Source organism: Brienomyrus brachyistius, unplaced genomic scaffold (assembly GCF_023856365.1).
Source record: "Brienomyrus brachyistius isolate T26 unplaced genomic scaffold, BBRACH_0.4 scaffold49, whole genome shotgun sequence".
NCBI classification, from domain to species: domain Eukaryota; kingdom Metazoa; phylum Chordata; class Actinopteri; order Osteoglossiformes; family Mormyridae; genus Brienomyrus; species Brienomyrus brachyistius.
In genome coordinates this window covers 957,492-976,294 of record NW_026042324.1, presented here as the reverse complement: position 1 = coordinate 976,294, position 18,803 = coordinate 957,492, and the positions used below count along the sequence as shown (strand labels likewise).

Sequence of the window (18,803 nt, the reverse complement as noted above, 5' to 3'; positions counted from 1 at the left end):
ATATCTCATCTACCTGAATGTCTGGTCAGAGCTACTAAAATGAAAATGAACACTTAAGCCGAAAAAAAACAAACATAATTTTTAGTGCAGAATTAATCTGTAGTTTGCTTCAAGACAAAATGAGCAAGTGGAAGTTTTGTCTCCCTCCAGGTTGAGTAAATGCAGTGTACTGGCTAAGTTGATCTCCACTGCATCTCTTGCTCTCCGTATTGCATGTCTATAGAATACATATTAGTGTTATGGTTCCATATACAGGGCACTTGGGAAGGATACAGCTTAGTTAATTACTGTCATTGCATTGGCCCTTCATTATTTGATGCTTACAATACCAGCCCCACCCCGTGGCTCCTACTGGAATACTGGTAAGAGTTTTGTATTGCTGTCATAAGCTAGTACTTTTTGGCCTAAGTCCCGGTTTTGTTGAGTGTTGATGACAACAAAGTAATGTTACTGTGGGTATCCACAGCAGTGGAGCCATGTATAGTATTATTACTAGACTGGAGTATAGCTCTGCTGGTTAGGGATCTGTGCCCATGTCCAGAAGGTGAGTGAGTTCATATCCTGTGGCCCGCAGAGTCAGCATATCACTGTTGGCCTTTGAGCAAGGCACTTAACTCCAATTGCTCACAGTTGATCCTCAGTCAGCTTTGGACAAAAAACATCTGCTAAACAAGTAAATGTACTGTTTACCGGTGAGGATGGATGGTGCCATGGTAAGGCCATGTCTGATGTTGCTCTTGTTGCTGCCAGGCTGCACTGTGCTGGCCTTGGTAAATGCTCCAGGTACGGATGAGAGATCCTGTTTCTGACTAAGTCAGTTTGCGTGGGAGGCTAGGGGCGGGCTGTGGTTTGCTCCCCGTACCAGGAGGTTGTTGTCCTGCCTCACAGCTGTGTGCTGCCATACAAGGTTGTTCAGGTCATGTTCACTTTGTGGCATGCTGCTTGTCTATGATCAGTCTGTCTAGTAAGGCAAATGTTAAATGACCTTGTTTGTGGTGTCATAGACTACATGTTTTCATTATTACTACTGCTAGTACTATTGTTACTACAATAGGTTTCTTTCTTTTTGATTGCTCAGTTGTCAAAGACCAGTAAACAACACAGACATGCAATGATGCTGTCACTGATTTTTTTTTTTTTTTTTTTTGAAAACGATCATTAAAATTAAACGGACAATTTGCTATTTGGAAGAGCTAATGAATGTACTCATATGTTGTTTTAATTAGACTGCATCCCAAATGGAGCCTTATCAGTTCTGCAGGCACAGTGAATTAGGCTCTATATCCAGCTTGGTTTAACCTTCAGCTCATCTTCCTCTGGCCTACTTGCAGCACACCCAGTCCCCTCACTGTGTAGGAAAGTGGCTTCTGCACTAACGTAGCCTTCTGCACTTACGCAACATGGCTCACTCTGTATCCAAACAAGGGATCTTAAGAGTGCAGCAAAAGACAAACTGACGAGAGAATTATCTTGACTTTTGATAGTTTGCCCTGTTATATGTCAAAACTACTTTTCAAATGAAAAACACTCTATTGTACTTCAGGTACGCCAGTTATTTGAGATGAGATCACTTGAAAGCTGCCAGCACAGAACACCACTCAAAAATTTTTAGTAATGTAATTATCTCCGTATTTTTCTTTTTGCTGAGAGACATTGTTTTTCACTGGTATGCTTATAGTGAAAAGTTGCATATGTGTGATTAGTCAAATGTTAATGTTAGCAAACTGATGTGTTGCACAGATCTGTATTATTTTCAATCTGTATTCTGTGCACATTAAATCTAATCTAAGCGATTAGGAAGATGAACATGAGTGAGTTTTAAGAGGTAGTAATATTGCACATGAACCACTTCAAAATTCTTTCATAGCCCTTTCCCTATAGAGATGCTAAGATATGTCTTATTTGTATTGTGCAGAAATCGATTAATCCAAGAATAAAACATGTAGACAAAATGATTTTTGGATTTGGCCTATTCCAAAGATCTTTTTTAACTAAAATGAAATGCATTTGAAGGTAGATGGGCCAGATGTGACCGCTCCTGAAGTAGGTCATAAATATTGCTTCTTTTGTCCACTAGAGGGAACTCACATGTCACTTTACATCTTAAATATTTGAGTCTGGTGAGCCTACTATAGCCAGCGATACACACAGAAGCTTGTCGTAGATGCACAGAGGTTGGTAATAGTTCTTCCAGACACAGTTGAACAATAATTTAATGGTAATAGTGCAATCATTATGTATTGTAATGTTAAAATTAATTTGCTGTGAAATATAGATTGATGTATTGTATCTTGAATAATTTTTTGCTTAGACTCCCATTAGTGTATACATTACTAATGTTCAGTTTTACATGTGTATGTCGATGCTCTGTGGTGCGTGAGATCCTTCATTTATATGTGGCTATTTTAAGTAGTTTGTGTCGTATTGTATGCTCCCTGATTGATGAAGACGTCAGCGTCACAGTTCTGCACATTTTCTTTCATTTGACCCTGTTTCCTGTGCTTACTGCTATTTTTATGTGAAATAGATTGAATAAAATGGTACAGAATATACTTTATGGATCCCCTATGGTAAAATTAGGTTGACAGCAGGAGCACAAATCTATAAAAATGTTTACCGCTCAAGGGGGAACTGAGATGAGGCCAGTCTGATGCAGACCGTAGGTGGTCAACCAGCTCTCCTCACCGTGACCCCCTCTGCTCTTTCCCGCAGCCCCAGCTCCAGCCGGGAGGGCCACCCTGGTCCGGAGCACCAGGGCCCAAAGCGCAAACTGTATAGTGCTGTGCCTGGCAGGCACTTTGTGGTGGTCAAGTCCTACCAGCCCCAAGCTGAAGGAGAAATCCCCCTCTACAAGAATGACAGGGTGAAAGGTGAGGTTCAGCATTCATTAATGTGTACAGGGGTCTGCATGGAATCTGGCCCACCTGCCTGCTACTCTAGTTCCACTTGCTAAACTGACATTTAGCCTGACTAACTTAGGTACCCCTTAGCTAATTGAATCAATTTGCTTTAAAAAAAATAAAAAATAAAAATGGGATTCCTGGTGTGTTTCTTTCTATACAACCTTCTGCCCAGCTGCTATTTCTCACCAAGTTGTGAGGCATATTGTTGAAACTGATGAACTTATAAGCTGTAATATTGGACACTGCCCTCTGGGGGCCCTTATACACAGTATCAGGATGGGAACACCAGCCCTAATGGGGCCTGTGTGTGTGTTGGGCCCTTCTGTCTGTCCTAGTAAACAATGAACCGTGGCTAATCTGATCTACCGTATGTCATGTGGGACTTCACATTGAGAACTTCTTCCCCCATAGTCTGCGTGATTTTCTGTGTCGTACCTAAATTCACAAAGTCTGTTCACAGTCCCAGCATGCTGTCAGGTTTCTCAAAGGGTTTTCAGCAAGGTGTAAGTACCTCAGGAATGGTAATTATGTTTAACAGGGTTCTTATTACAGAAGTAAGTATATATTTTAAATTTTACATAAAATTTTACATACACTAGATAATCTTGAAAAGGAACACATTAAATACTTGCTAAATCTTTTTTAGAACTACTATAGACAGGATGGTTTTCGTTTGGACACGGGGAATGTGGCTACAGTTATAACAACATGCTGATTGGAAGACCACAAGCACTAGGGCCTCCTTGGAAGTTACGTGAAACTGCAGGAAGTAGAACTAGTGTAGAAGTAACAGAGCAAAAATTGAGCATATGGAATTATTTTTGTACCTCAATTAAATTTAATGCATCAGTTAATTAGTTGCATCTCCATATTTCTGTATCAGAAAATTCAATTGATAACCAATCTGCTTTTGCATAATGTCATGGCAGTGAGACTTGCCAGTTTATTGGCAGGATAACGTTACATTGTTTTTTATTCCGTGGAACAAAAAAGATCGATCTGTAGGTAATAAGAATCATAAACAGGTTGCAAGTTGAATCAGTAAAATATAAAAGCCGATGTAGTTTCATATAAAATTGTGTGTGAAGTTTAACCTATGAACTGCATCTTTCATGCTTTTTTATGATAAAGGTCCAAGTTCCTGTTGTGTGGTGTGAAAGTGACACATAAAAGTAGCCAGGAGCTGCAAAAGTCCCAGGGACTTGTAAGCAGGGACGGGGTTCTGGAACTTTGGTGTGACAGCGCCTATACAATTATAATGAACTAAATATTGTCCAAAACCCTGAGTACGGCAACATATCTGTAGTGATAAACACGCTATAGCCAGAATAATTTTTTCAGCCTAGTCTGAATTTCCTGGCAAAAGTGCCTTAGGTGCGTTAAGGAGATTAACCTCCAGAGGCTTATTCTGACTTGGTCTGTAGACAAAATCAAATTATGTCATCTCATGAGTTTGCATGTTGGATGTTTTTCCAGCAACATATCTGAGTTTGGCATAATAGAGCCCACAGACAATATGACCAAGACTAACTACTCTCTCTCTGCTGTTGTTGTAATTTGAGAAACTAAAATGTTCCTAATCTGCCGATTATGGCTGACTGTAAGCAGCATTACCAACTCACAGCCACAATTATCATAATAGTTTTCATATTGATCATGTATTTGTGAATAATGCTAGGCGATATCACATCGATATTATATCCTGGATGCGCAGTAATCACCAGGGCTTCAGATGAGGGACAAAACATTTTGTTATTTTTTTGTTAATCAGAGGTGGTTTTCCTGAAAGTTTCATAATGCTAAGTAGTTCATTGTCTAGTACTTAAGATTGATCGTTAATTAGCACGCATTTCCCAAAACCCTTCTTAACTGAATTAGTTTATCTCATTCATAGATTTACGAGTGCTCCGACCCACTATTTATTTTCTACGTCATTTTTTATTTTAACTTTTGCCTGTTGTCCTGTCACAGAGACATAGAGATCAGCCAAAATAGATGAGAAAAGCACATTGATGTGCTTTTTTGGACAAAGTAATAATGATGATGTAATAAGAGGTCAATATTGCAATATAAATCTATGAAGTAGATAAATTGGTGCAAATGAGGCTCATTGTTCTAACACCTGTATGATATTTGAGTTGTGCACCATTCAGAAGTGACTTGAGAATGACTTTGAAAATCAAATTCAATTCATAAATTGGTTGAAAACATGGTGCACAATTGCAATTCGACTTTGAATATAAGGAAGTAGAATTAAAATGGAATTGATTTCACATATTCATATATATAGTGTAAGTGCAGTTTTAACAATTTAGCTTAATGTTTCAGTATGAATTACCCAGCATTTTTTCATATACAACATATACTGAATCCTGCTCATCACGTGATATACATCTACCATGTTGGAAGTAAATCTGTTGTGTTTATGTTTTGCTATTTTAAATGGCATTCTTGTGTTGTATGATTGCATAAAAATCAATTAAATTCTTTTTACTGTCATTTCAACATCTTACAGGGTGTGGTGAAGTCAATTCAAAATCCAATTCATAATTGCTGGTGAGCCACCAGACTTGCTGTGTGTTCAGTTCAATAGATGTGCCTGGGAAGGTGAATCACTCCTCACGACCAGCAATGGCAGAGAATTGTGCAAATCAACAGAAGACAGTGTTTGAGACAGCGCCATCCATGAAGCCAAGCTGCTTTTGCTGGTGATCATGAACCCCTTAGACTCGAATCTCAGTAATTCATAGAGAAATACAGACTGGCCTAGGGTGAAATAATGAGCCCCCCTGTTCTGGTGCAGGATAAATAAAAGAGGGACGCACCAGAATTTTGCCCCCAGTGCACCATGCAGCTTCTGACAGCTCTGTTGCACATGACCTCAGCAAGGCAAATGTGTCCTGCAAATATGCAAGCACTAATCGCATTTCTGTTGCACCATGCACACAACTACATGCAATGTCCAGCAAGAGGGGATGCCTTGCATGACATTAAGATTGGTTTTAATTGCAGGCATACCTGGCGTTGTAGGTACAGTGGATGGAACCCTCAACTTTATTCATATTCGCAGCCCCTTGAATCCCACTTCCACCTGTCGAAAAGCGATCTTGGCACTAGGCCTAAGTGTCCAAGTGATATGCAGCCATCAAGGATGTTTTACAGACACATGATGCTTATATTTGCTCCATTTTTGGAATGTGTCAGATGGCAAAGGATGGTGTGTTTGCTGGTGGCTGGTTATTGTGAGACAGCAGGTATCCACTTATCGAATACCTGCTGCCTCTAGTGTTGAATCCCCAAACCATGGCTGAAAAGGGGTATAATGCCATATACCAATGAACACACACTACTGTAGAGGGTGCTTTGGGCATGTACAGTAAAAGATGTAATTCTGGTGCTAAAACTCTCAGAAAAAATGGTAAAAAATTTTACCTTTGCTTGTCACTGGGGCTGTACCCTTAGCTGTACGTAATTGTTCCTTTTAAGGTATCAAAATATAGTAGTCATTTTATTAAAATATGGTTTTTATATCCATCCATCGATTTTCTGAAACCACTTATCCTATGCAGGGTCGGGGGGGTCCGGATCCTTTCCCGGAGGCTACGGGTGCGACATTTGATTTTGACCACCTCCTCAATAAGTTGTTTTACTTTTGAGAAGTATTACTTCCTTTTCCTATTGCTGCTCACCATTGTGTTTTATTTAAGGGAGCTTATTTTTAGCAAATAGGTTGTTTTACTGTGGTCTTAGTTATGGTTGCTTTGGTGTGTTTTTTTATATTGATTTTCTAATTAGTTTGTTTTTTTACATTTGCTTATGTCTTATAATGTGTATCACCATTGAATTACATGGAATTGATGTTCTTGTTATCCAGAGTCTGTGCTTTTCTTACACAGGGGCTGGGGAGGAGCCAACAAAGTACTACAAACTAAAGTGCGTTTGTTAATTCTGATAGAAAAGGGGTTTTGGGAAACGCACATAGACCTCACTCATTCTTTGCCCACGTCATTCTTTATCTTGTTCGTTATTCGCCAAGATCAATTGCTTTAGGGAAACCCATCCCAGATTAGTAGTGTGCCTAAAATTACTTTTTATGAGGCCCAAAAGTTGGTAATCAGTATAAATTACTCATATTCTTATATTAAATAAATGTCTTGGGTTTCTAACTGCAAAAAGTGCCACCACACCATCGACGTCTTTTTACCCTGTTTATCCACAATATCTCCTCTTTTAAAAGATGTTGTGGCTGCTAAGCTGTTCCTTTCTTTACCGCCACTTCGTCTGAATCCCTGATGATTATTGAGCATCCGCAATATAATATTGATGTAATATCGCCCAGCCTTATTTCTGAATTTAGTGCCTGTGTCAAGCAATGCATTCATTCGTTGTGTTGTGTGTTCTGAACTGAAAATGATTTAACTACTGAAAATGATGACACCCCACTATGAATACACGTGCCATTATAACCATACTGGACCATGTGATGGTGTGAAAAATTAGATGCCACCCAAGTCTAATCTCAACCCAGCTGACTTTCGTAGTCCTTGTGATGCATTGCACATTGTGCACATCGTGCTGGCCTAACCTGTACCATACAACGCTTTAAGTGTGAGGAGAGAGCAGTGCAGAAGGTTTTGGTCTGTGTGTAGACCATGCCCGACGCATGACACTTTGTGTCATTCTGCTGCCACTGGCAAGGAACACTTAGGGCGCCAAGCTGCATTCACCAGATGGTAAAGAGAATGGATGACAGATTATGCCTCCCAGCTACATATAGTGGTCTGATTACTACAAAATTTTATGCAATAAATATACCAGGCAGGATATGGGCATGGGTAGTAGGTAAAGAGTTACATAAATGCTAGATTTACGGTGTGGTAGGCTACTGAATAACCTTGGTTTTTGCAGCCTTATTGTGCTTCTCATGGTAGCACTTTCCATTTAATCTTGAGCATGTGCAAACCTATTCGAAGACCTCAAGCTGTGCACATTGCTTGTTAAGCAGTCCTTCTTTTGTTCCCTGGTCTAGTCCTGAGCATTGGCGAAGGGGGCTTCTGGGAAGGCAGCGCCCGAGGTCACATAGGATGGTTCCCAGCGGATTGCGTGGAGGAGCTCCCCAGCAAGCCAAGTGACGAGAGGCCACGTAAGTGAGGGCAGTGCTTCAGCGACTGGGAGGCTGGGCTGCCTGGCACTGTGATGATGGGGTTAATCGAATGGCAGTTATCAGCACTGGTTAAGAACAGTAAACGTCAGCTGTTTGCTACATGGGCCATGGCTTTGTTTTGCCGCACAGTGATCTGGGCCTGTTGATGCAGTTAGCACAGATGCAAGATGCCTGAGAGTGGCCTCACATCTGTAGCGCGGCATGGTCTGGGCATGTGTGTGAGCCACCTTCCTGTGTGGGGAAGCAGCTGGTGTCTGTCTGTCTGTTTGTCTGTCCGCCTGTCTGTCTGTCTCTTGCTCTGTCCTCTGCGACATTGACTTGGTCTCGCTCCGTCTTACTTTAGCTCCCTGCCACTGTTTTTCATGTTGAGTTGCACTGGCTCCCCTGATTCTACAAGGCAGATGGGCCCAGTGTGCAGTGTTGCCTTCTTCATGCCCTACTCTTTGGACTGCAAGCAGGAAGAGAGTGTCCCAGGGTTGACCACACAGCCCACACAGGTTATCTGCCAAGTGGAGAAGCTTTTACTTTATCCCCCCCCCTAACTGGGATCAAGAACCAGCAGATTTGCTTTATTTAGACATAAAGGCAACAGTTTGGTTGAGTCTTGAAATGGGGATCAGAGCCACAGTCTGTTAAAGCAGCATGGCAGACTTCATCCTTGGTAGGGTGGGGCCTGGGGGTTGGATAGACACTGCATGAATCTCCATGCCTTCCCATGGCCAAGGGCTGATGGGAGAAATAGACCCAAGACTGGCCTCCAGCAGTGCTGGCACTCTCCACCCCTGCCTAGGGCTCTATGTTGTCTTTGTTACCCAGGTTTTTATTTCCCTGGGAGTTAAATATTAAGTCAGCCCTTATTTAAAATCACGTTTTTTGTGATTGTTGTGGATAAAATATTTTATTTGTGTGGTAACTTTTCTTAGAATTTGCAATACAACTTGTGGACTTCTATATGCTTTTTTTGCAAAAAAAAAAAAATTAACATAATTTGGCAAAATTGCAAGTATGTGAATTTGTTAAAATACTACCAGTGAAGAAAGAGACGTGTCATCCCTGTCCAATGAAAAGTGAAAGAACGTATTTTCTCAGAAACTGCTTCACAAATTAGCCAAATATCACGTTTTGAGACACCCTTAGCGCTACAAATAGAAACCTGTCTTTACACAGACATCAGTGAATACTTTAAATGGATTTACTAGGAAAAATACATGTTAATACATGCTGTGATGGCATCACAGGATGTGTCATGGTTCAAATGCAAACTCTCTGATTTGGCCTTTTTTTGTGGCAAAGTTGTGGCAACTTTGAAATATTGCAAGCTCCTGCATTGCAGTTTACTTGATTTAGCATCCAGCGTGAAATTCTGGAGGGACTGTCAAGTTACATTTCTCTGCAGTCCTTCCTTCTCAGACCATTGAAGTCTGATGTTTGAATTCTATTGCTGAGGCATCAACTTTTCTTTACCATAGGCTGGGTTAATGATTCTTCATTGTTCCCAAAAATTTAGTATGGGTTTAGACTGACTGTTTTACGTCTTGGAATATGAAGCCACATTATGTTTAATTTGTATTAAATAAGTGTTCATGCAGTTTTACCCTTAAAGTTTGTGAATTTTATAGTGTGACCTGGATGTCATTAAATCCTCGCAGTTGAGGAGGCCTGTACGTTTGGTTTTTCCAAAGTCTTGGAGGAACTTCTCGGTGATGCATATTCAGATTTTTTTTTAAACTGTGAAAAAACTAAGTTTAAGGGCTCAGGAAATTTCCATTAATTAGTTTTAGATGTGTTTTTTTCACCACAGTTTAATTCCTAAGCATCCAGATCTTTCCACAACTGTCAGTTCTTCCTCACTGGAAAATGATGGCTAGCCTGCTGGCTGTAACACAAGGTGAATGCTGAAATCTTCTTAAACTCTCCCATTGATAAAACACTAACAAGCTTGCTTGCAAGCATCTGCAGATGTGAATATCGCTATTTTAGTTGAATAGCTAACTTTATAACCATTGGATGTTTGTGTTAATACAAGCATTTGATGTGCTTCGGATTTCTTAAGAGGAAGCGAAAAGGAGTTATATTATATTGACTGTCAGGAAAAGGTCTTTTGCAATAGCATTTAACTGTTTACCACAGATAGAGCTGTCAAGATTACTGGATTATACTTAATTACCAATTAAAAAAGTATGGATTAAAATTTGCCTTCTTGATTACAGACAATATTGTGGAAGGAAAAGTGAGCATAATAAAAGGAGAGTGAAAGCTTCAGTTATGTGGGAGCATTTCACATTTTAAAGTGAATGAAAAAGCAGTTTTATGGGAGGAATTTTCTGCAATAAATAAAATGAAAATGATAAAATTAAAATACAATCTCCACTTTGCCATTTAGTGTTCAAAGTCTTTTGTGCAAAAATCCTGCCAAAATGAAAATAGCACCATTTGCATTTTAATTTTCCACTGATGTATGAGTCAGATGTGAAAAATTAAAAAATATAATTAAATAACCTTCTTGTCTTCATTCTCCAATTCGACTTTTCATTTCCTACTTTATTTCCTACTGCTTTTTCACTTTGAAGTTCACAACTTGAATATATATGTCAATTGGAGCGGGGCAGTGGGTGGAGCTATGGATCACTGCTGTGCTTTCTCAGTGCGTTTGTGGATTCCGTTATCATTGTGTTTATTGTACATTGTCACCCGTGTCGCCCGAGCTAATGACAAAGTCAAATGTGGCTTAAGTTAGCTACTCATTTGCAAAGCAAAGTAGAAAATGAAATTTAAATTGGAAAATGAAAAGACAAAAAGGTTATTTAATTTTATTTTTTTAGTTTTTCACATCTGACTCATACATGAGTGGAAAATTAAAATTCAAATGGTACGATTTAATTTTAATTTTTATTTTGGCAGGATTTTTGCATATATACTTTGAAAACTAAAATGGGAAAGTGGAGTTTGTATTTTTATGTTATCATTTTCATTAATTTTTTTTTCCAGAAATCACCTGCCATACAGTAAACGAAAAATCACAATATATTAAAAGAATACATTCATGGATCTGAATCCAAAACATTCCCTCACTGAGGAAAATTAATGTCTTTTGGTGAACTGTTCTTGTGCACATTTTTCCTTCTCACTCATTTTTGTAATTTTTTTTTGAAGTACTACACTGTCTTTGAGTGAATCCTACGGCAAGGATGGAAATGATTATGATTGGCTGAGAGAGAGTATGCAGAGCTCATGTGAAACCAATGGAGATAAACTTTACACTGATTTTTTTTTTTTGTGGACATTTACTAGGTAATCTTGAAAAGGAACTGCCATTAAAATTGCAGAGCTTGCTAAGTTATGTTTCCAACAACAGTGTAGAAATGTTTTAGTAAAACTCTTTGTTTTAGCCTAATTGACTACCATAGATTTTCCTATGTGACATTTGCATGTGCATAACATGCAAAGTCGCAGGTGGAGCTGTCACTGCACACCACTTTGTGTGAGTGGAGGTTTCATGTTGCATCTTCCAGTTTCTGCACACAATTCAAAAACATGCAATTTAAGTTAATAGGAGTGCCTAAATTGATCGCATGTGTGAGTGAGTGACTGCACATCAATTGCTATCCAAGTATTATAACGTGATTAATCACATTAATCATTAGATTACTCTAATATTAATATGACTGATAGTGACAGCCCTAACCACAGCAGGTCTAGTTACCTAATATTTTATGTTAAATGTAGGGGGATCCAAACGAATAATTATGAAATGTGAGGGGGACGCATCTTCCTCAGATTTAATGGTGGCGATGCCCATGCCTAAATCTTATTTTCCAAATACCAGAGGAAGGAAGCAGGAATGCAAGTCAGTGTGGTGGAAATAATGGCAATCTCTACACATCCACACATATTTCCGATCCAGAGTGGTCAGTAACTCGGGAAGGAAGAAAGAAGAGCTAGTCAGCTTCCCTACTGACAGTCAGTAGGTATTCCTGGATAATGGTGGGGGTAGAGGACCTCCCCACCCGCCTCACCAGAGATGCTTAATGTGGCATAGTGGGAACTGAGTTTGGGTCCCTGATGTACAACACATCTTTAGATTCTAAAGTCACACCAATGTGACCTATTAAAATACAGTAAAACTTAAGGACAACTTAAGTGTGGTTATTTAAAATCAAACCATAAACCAGACTTGAAACTAGCTGAACTAATGAAAAAAACTACGTAAAGTGGATCATGAATGTGTCTTTCTTAAAGCTTTGAACTGTTAAATCATTCAGCTTCCATTACTGTACCTCATACAGGAATATCAGGAATATATATTTCTATAAACTTGTATGTCCCAATTTTAAATTCAGAGTTCCAAAGGGTTCCTGCACTGTTTGACCTCCAACTCTACTAAACACACATGGTTCAGATCTATTGTCTGCCTTATTTATGGATGGTGGTCACACAGATTGGACATGCTGGTGGTGTGTGTGTGTGTGGTGGAGATACAGACCCATATTGGTTTCATGTGCTGTTGTCAGATGTGACGTTGGTTGAGTGTCACACTTTGTTCTCGCTTGTGTAGTAGTTTGTCTGCTTTTTCTGCAAGACACTTCAAAAATAGCATGACTTGCAGTGCTGATAGAAAGATTGGAATAATACAGACACAGTGATGCTTTTTTAATTGATCATAATCTCACTGTGTTGAAAGTTTGTCAAATTGAAAGACAGAGTGCTCACAGACTTAAAGCTTCTTCCCATATTGTATTTAGAACCACAGTGCACAACAACGAAATGTGTCCTCTGCATTTAACCCATATGTGACATCATAACATTGCCGGGGGCAGCTAAGTCAGCGCCGAGGGGCAGTAGTTTGCTTAGGGTACCTCAGTGATGCCTTTTTGGTCAGGGATTGAAACCTGCAATTTTTCAATTACATGTGCGCTTCCCTAACCATTAAGCCACCATTGCCCAAAAAACTAAAGATTAAAGAACTAAAGATTACCATTGGAGTGAAAGGGCATCCCAGAATCACCAGCATCCTCAAGGAAACAAAACCTTTCTGTAGGGACAAGGCAGATTACATAGAAACTTCTTCCCTATCATTTAAGTCTATCCAGCGGGTGGCCACTACATGCTGCTCCTTCAGTCATACAGTAAACCCATACACTCAAATGTACTTTCACACGCATGTACCTTTCTAGTATGTCTGCTCTCTGCTGTGTGCATTTGCACCAGCTGTAGATGCGGTATCACTGCTTTCCAAAAGCACACATGCATGGATCTAGAGGGCTGAGCTTTATCTGTGTCCGCTACAGGAACTGGGAAGGATGTGTAGAACTGGGACCAGTGCTGGCACATAGGGTCTGTGTGGGAGGAGTGTGCTTCTTGTCTCTATGCCGTTTCAGTTGGAGTGTGCACATGCGTGCTCGCACGTTCGCACACTGAAGGTGCCCCTGCTGCTCGATTTGGCCCAGTGTAGATCTCCCAGCTTACTCCTACTCTTGCCCACCTCACTGCAGCCTCACCCACACACCCAAAGAATGCTCATGCAAAGGACGCACAGGGTACGTGTGTACACACATGAACATGCACACCCATAAAGATGTGTATATTATAGTCCTCCATTTCTGATAATGATGATGCTAATAATAATAACATCATCATCATCATCTTTCAGTCTTTATATGCATCATTTTTTGTTTTTTTCTTTCCTCTTTTCTCAGTGCATGCACTCACAAGCCAAATATACCCCCCGTTGCGCACGCACGCACACACACACACACACACACACACACACACACACACACACACACACACACACACACACACACACACACACAAAGAAACAAACAAACAAACAAGACATACTGCATTCACAATTGGTCGCATAAAGTAGAAGTTGTTCTGATGGGAAAAATAAAGCCAGGAGTGCTGTCAGTAAATTGTCTATTCAATAAATGGAACAATTATTTATGCTCATTGGATGAATGTTACTCCGGTTTCCCCCCACAGTCCAAAACATGCTGAGGCTGATTGGAGTTGCTAAATTGCCAATAGGTGTGCATGTCTGCGTGAATGGTGTGTGAGTGTGCCCTGCGATGGGCTGGCCCCCCTTCCTGGGTTGTTCCCTGCCTCGTGCCCATTGCTTCCGGGATAGGCTCCGGACCCCCCGCGACCCAGTAGAAATTGGATGGATGGATGGATGGATGGATGAATGTTTGTTTAAATATTCAGTCAGATTTTGTTGACCTGGACACATGTCCTTTAAATGGAAAAAAATAAGATTTAATACTGTCATAATCTAATTTCTGCTTTAGAAATTTATGTAACATTTGAAGATGTTTTCTAGCTGTACTCCCAATTGTTTCATTTTCATCCCCCCCCCCCCCCAAAGAAATGTTTAAATATTACACTTCATCTGTTAACACCTGCTGGTGAAGAAATCATTTGTAGCAGGACTATGTAAAATGTTTAATGTGTTACATGATGCTTGATTCACTTGATTATATTCAACTATGACAATAATTATTCCTGTAAATATGCTCTATTATTATTATTATTATTACTAGCAGTACCAGTAGCAGTAGTAATAATAATATTAGTAGAATCACTCTTGCAAATAATGACATTTCCAGTACAGGAATAAAGGGGTCATTTTAATGTATATTTCTCCCTATTCGTCAAATCTACAGACTGTGTAATCGCTCCAGTCTCTCAGAAACTCTTCAGTGCAACACTCATGGACATTCCTGATTGATGCATCTCCATGGAAACCTTCTCTACACTGTACACCCCGGTTGCTATGGAGTGGGCCTTGGCATGATATAGGTTTTTTCTCCTTTTTTTTTTGTACTTTTTTCTCTCTCTCTCTCTCCCGGCACTAACAACGGAGCTTGAATAGGATTCTTCGTCCGTGTCGCGGTCTCTCCTGTTTTCCCACGGTGGCGATTATGGCTGCTCATTCACCTCATTTGGGATACTCAAAACTTTGTGGGCACGATTTTCTGGGCACCGCGGGTCTGAGGAGGTAAAGGTGGAGCTAGTCTCCTCACCTCAGAAGCCTCTGTGTTTCCGGGAAACTGCAGTCAGCTGGAGAGAAGTGGGACAGCGGGGGCAAATGGAAGAGACACCCAAGTGTAGGAAGAAAGTTCACTTTGGAGGTACTGTGGGGCTGTGCTTCTGAATTTGGGTTAGAAATAGCACCAGATGGACAGGATTGCTTAAGCTTGTGAAATGAATGCTGTCTGCATCACAGATCCAGGACCAGTAGGCTGGGCCTGCTGTTTAGTTTCATTTGCCTGCTCTACAATGCTGAATGCTTCAGGAATTAACTGATTTGTCTTATTGTCTGATTTGCTTAATTATTATTTAAGGTAATAGTAGTAGAATCTTGTTTGTGGTTCTTCACTAATGGGACTGTGTTTCTCTTTGGTTTATTTTAAATGTGGATAAATCTCAGGTAATACTGAAAAATGGTTGAAGACAACTTAAGTAGCTGCAGATTCGAGTAAATTTTTACTGGGAATTCTGTGTTTCTGAGGTCTGTTTCTGGGTGGTTTCGAAGCTGTGCGGCACATTTGGTGTGGATCTCCAAACCTGGTGTATTCCGAGCTCCGGCAGCTTGGCCATATGAGCCTTCCAATGTAGCTCCTGAGGTGGCAGCATCTCGGGGTGCAGTGCTCACTGTCCACTGTCAGCGCCGTGTCTCCATACGCACCGGTGTGCTGGGTGTACTCCAGAGCTTTTACTTGGGAGCTGTGAGCTCAGCTGGTCCCAGAGCCCAGACGGGATGGCTCTTGGGGGGAGAAGGAGCAGGGATCCATCAACACAGAGCTGCCTTTCCTTGGTGCTCGCCAGCTGTACCTAACAGGCAGGCGATGCTGGGCAGACCCTTAAAATAAAACTGTTTGCTTTTGCGTTTGGATTTCATCTGTGAGGTGTGAATCCTGCCTAGAGGCGACAGAGCAGCGACGGCAGCAGCCAGCCTGCTCTGGCCAGCCTCCTCTGGCCAGCCTCCTCCGGCCTCGGCCAGCAGTCAAGCAGCTAAATGCAGGTTGCAAGGGGAAATGGCCGAATCTCACACAGCCTTCTGATAGCAGAGGTGTGGTGACATGGCACTGATGGTCAGTGTGTGTGGAGTCACAGGGTCAAACGGAAGCTGCTGTCAGGGTGCTCTTGGGGCTGCAATTAAACCCTGCTGGCGCCGCCCATTTGCAATAATCTGTCTTTTGTCTGTTGGAATTACAACAGTTATTGTGCCGAGACACATTTCCCCTCCATCGATGTAATATCAGCAACGGAAATGTGTGGCACCTCGCTGAGTGAATCGCTTTCCTGCTGAGCGAACACACAATTCTTTAGCTGGTGTTGGGCTTGCAGGAGGCCCTATTCTTAACAGTTGGTTTGGCATTTAAAGGGTTTACAGTCAGTAAGAGCCTTATCAGTACCGCTTCAGCTTGCTGTAATAGAGAGGCAACACTTACCCCTGGCCTGCGCTCCCATCTGCATCAGAAAGGCCTGCTATGGTCTCCAGCACTGTAATTGAACAGCATTGATCAACTGTGGTGTCCTTAGCCACTTCACTGTGAATCCACAACCATCCTCAATGCATTCAACTGCTTGTAATCATCTCTACAGCCCAACGGGTACCAGGGTTAAAGCGTGTATATCTCAGCCCATATGATAGCTGGTGGGAAACTCAGCTTTCAGGGAACAAGGCACATAAAAGGAGGTGCCGGGTAACGTTCCCTCAGCTGGGTGGTACACAAAGGTCTCAGATTCCCTGTTTAAATCAGGCCATCTACATGCAGCCCTAAGCAGGTGTTCTCCATGTTTGGTGAGCTTGGCTGCACCATAGTTGCCGCGCATCACGCACAATCTTTATGTGGATGTTCCACCATGCTGGAACAATTACAATGAAAACATCCTGCCTTGGTGCTTGGCTTTGCTGCCCTTCTGCCTTCTATGGAAGGACTTCACTGATGTCATCTCTGAGTTTAAGATATTTTAAATTTTCACCGAGCTGCTGTGAGGTGGTTTCTTAGCTGCTCCTGAATCAGTTGCAGTGTGCTTGCAGCGTGTGTGGGAGGCGCCGTTTTCAGTTCCATAAAAGACGACTCCAGCATTCTCTTTCCTGTAGTTTCTGCGCTGGCTGTCTTTTGCAGGACTTACTGAACAGTCATGTTCTCAAATCTTCTAAACACCAAAATTTACAAAAACAAAAAAGTACCACCCGATTTATTTATTTGTTTGTTTGTTAATTATTTGTGTTTCATATTGTAAAAACATATGGCGTAGGGTGATTGTCGTAAATATTGATTTTTTTTTCTAATGCTGTGACAAAAATGTGTGAAGTACAAACTCCTACAGCTGACAGCAAGGTTCAAGTGACTTTGTTTTTTGCATGACTTGGGATTTAAACTTTATCCTCAAGCAGTGTCAATGCCTGGAGGGCCACTTAAAGCAGGCTGCTCAGAGCCATGATGAACACTAATGATTACCTGCAGTTCACAAAGAGCACTTTACCCTGGAAGTAAATAATTAGGACACTGAGATAAGTGTACTGAGATCTGGCAATTTCTTGTCATCAGCCTGGTGTGTGATATCAGGGATGTGGTGTCTTGTTCATGGCTTAAACATCCACAGATTATTGCCTGATGTTTCCTGATTGTTGGTCCCCTTATCTCTGCAGAAACCAGAACGGACAGATCAGAGAGGAAGAAGCTCTTCAGACACTACACCGTGGGATCCTATGACAGCTTCGATGCCTCAAGGTAGGGAACTGAAACCCCTGTCAATATTGTAAAAGTTTCAAGCAAGAAAAAGTATGAAAACATGACAGTTTTAGCTGTCTAATAATATATCTTAAAACTGGAGTACTTTTTTTTTTTTACCTTAAAACCAGAGGTGGCAATTTCAGGTCCAGAAAGTAAAAATCCAGACTATTATTTACTTTCAACCAACCAGTTGGGCCTAAAGAGTCACAGTCACTCATCTGGTTGGTTGAAATCATGGTCTGGAGTTTTACTTTCTGGACCTGAAATTGCCACCTTTGCTTAATATTAATGTAAAGAGCCACTACTTTGGGATTTTCATGCCGTAAAGGGCAGTGTGTGGCTCTGCAGATTAGGACTCTGTGCCCATGATTAGAAGGATGTCAGATCGAATCCCATTTCTGGGTGATTTCACTTTTGGGCCCTTGAGCAAGACCCTTAACCCTTATTGCTCTAGGGACTGACTGACCTTGCTATCTCATTTGAATGTCTGATTAATTTTATGTAAATAAATGGCAGAAAAATGTATCTCAAGACAAGCTTCTAGAGTTAACATTACAGAAGACCCAAAACATAAGACAAAACAGCAGACACGATAATAATTGTTTGCTTGCCACATGATCTCGGCCAGAGGACTCAAGAAAGATACTTCGAGCTCAGCAAAGGAATCGCAATAACTGCAGGAGCCTTCTGCCATTTCAGTTTTTAAACCGATCTCCTCCAAAAGACCCCCCAACTTCTGCAGAATTGTTATTATTATTGGAGGCTTGCTTAGAAGGGGTCATGCAGACACTGTAATATAACCATTTTTCGTGCCATTGCATTTCTGAGCCACAACAAGTCCATTACTGTCTACCAGTTTTCATCTACACAGTGATGTTTTCTTTATCCACTAGTGCCACATATGTCCATTGACAGTGAAATATGTTATCCATCACTGCCCAGCTACGTCAAGCCATATTTCAGCCCTGCTCCAGTAAACATTGCAAG

General features: G+C 41.0%; 1 protein-coding gene across 9 annotated transcripts in view; it reads left to right on the top strand.

The window, feature by feature from the left end:
* The window catches only part of LOC125723477 (SH3 and multiple ankyrin repeat domains protein 2-like), a 205,170-nt gene that overhangs the window by 106,116 nt on the left and 80,251 nt on the right, over positions 1-18,803 (top strand). For all 9 annotated transcript variants that reach the window (XM_049000085.1, XM_049000083.1, XM_049000082.1 and 6 more), the window contains 3 exons: positions 2,713-2,870; positions 7,933-8,046; positions 17,732-17,813. In XM_049000085.1, coding sequence (XP_048856042.1) covers positions 2,713-2,870; positions 7,933-8,046; positions 17,732-17,813 — 354 coding nt within the window. The remainder of the gene's footprint in view (positions 1-2,712; positions 2,871-7,932; positions 8,047-17,731; positions 17,814-18,803) is intronic.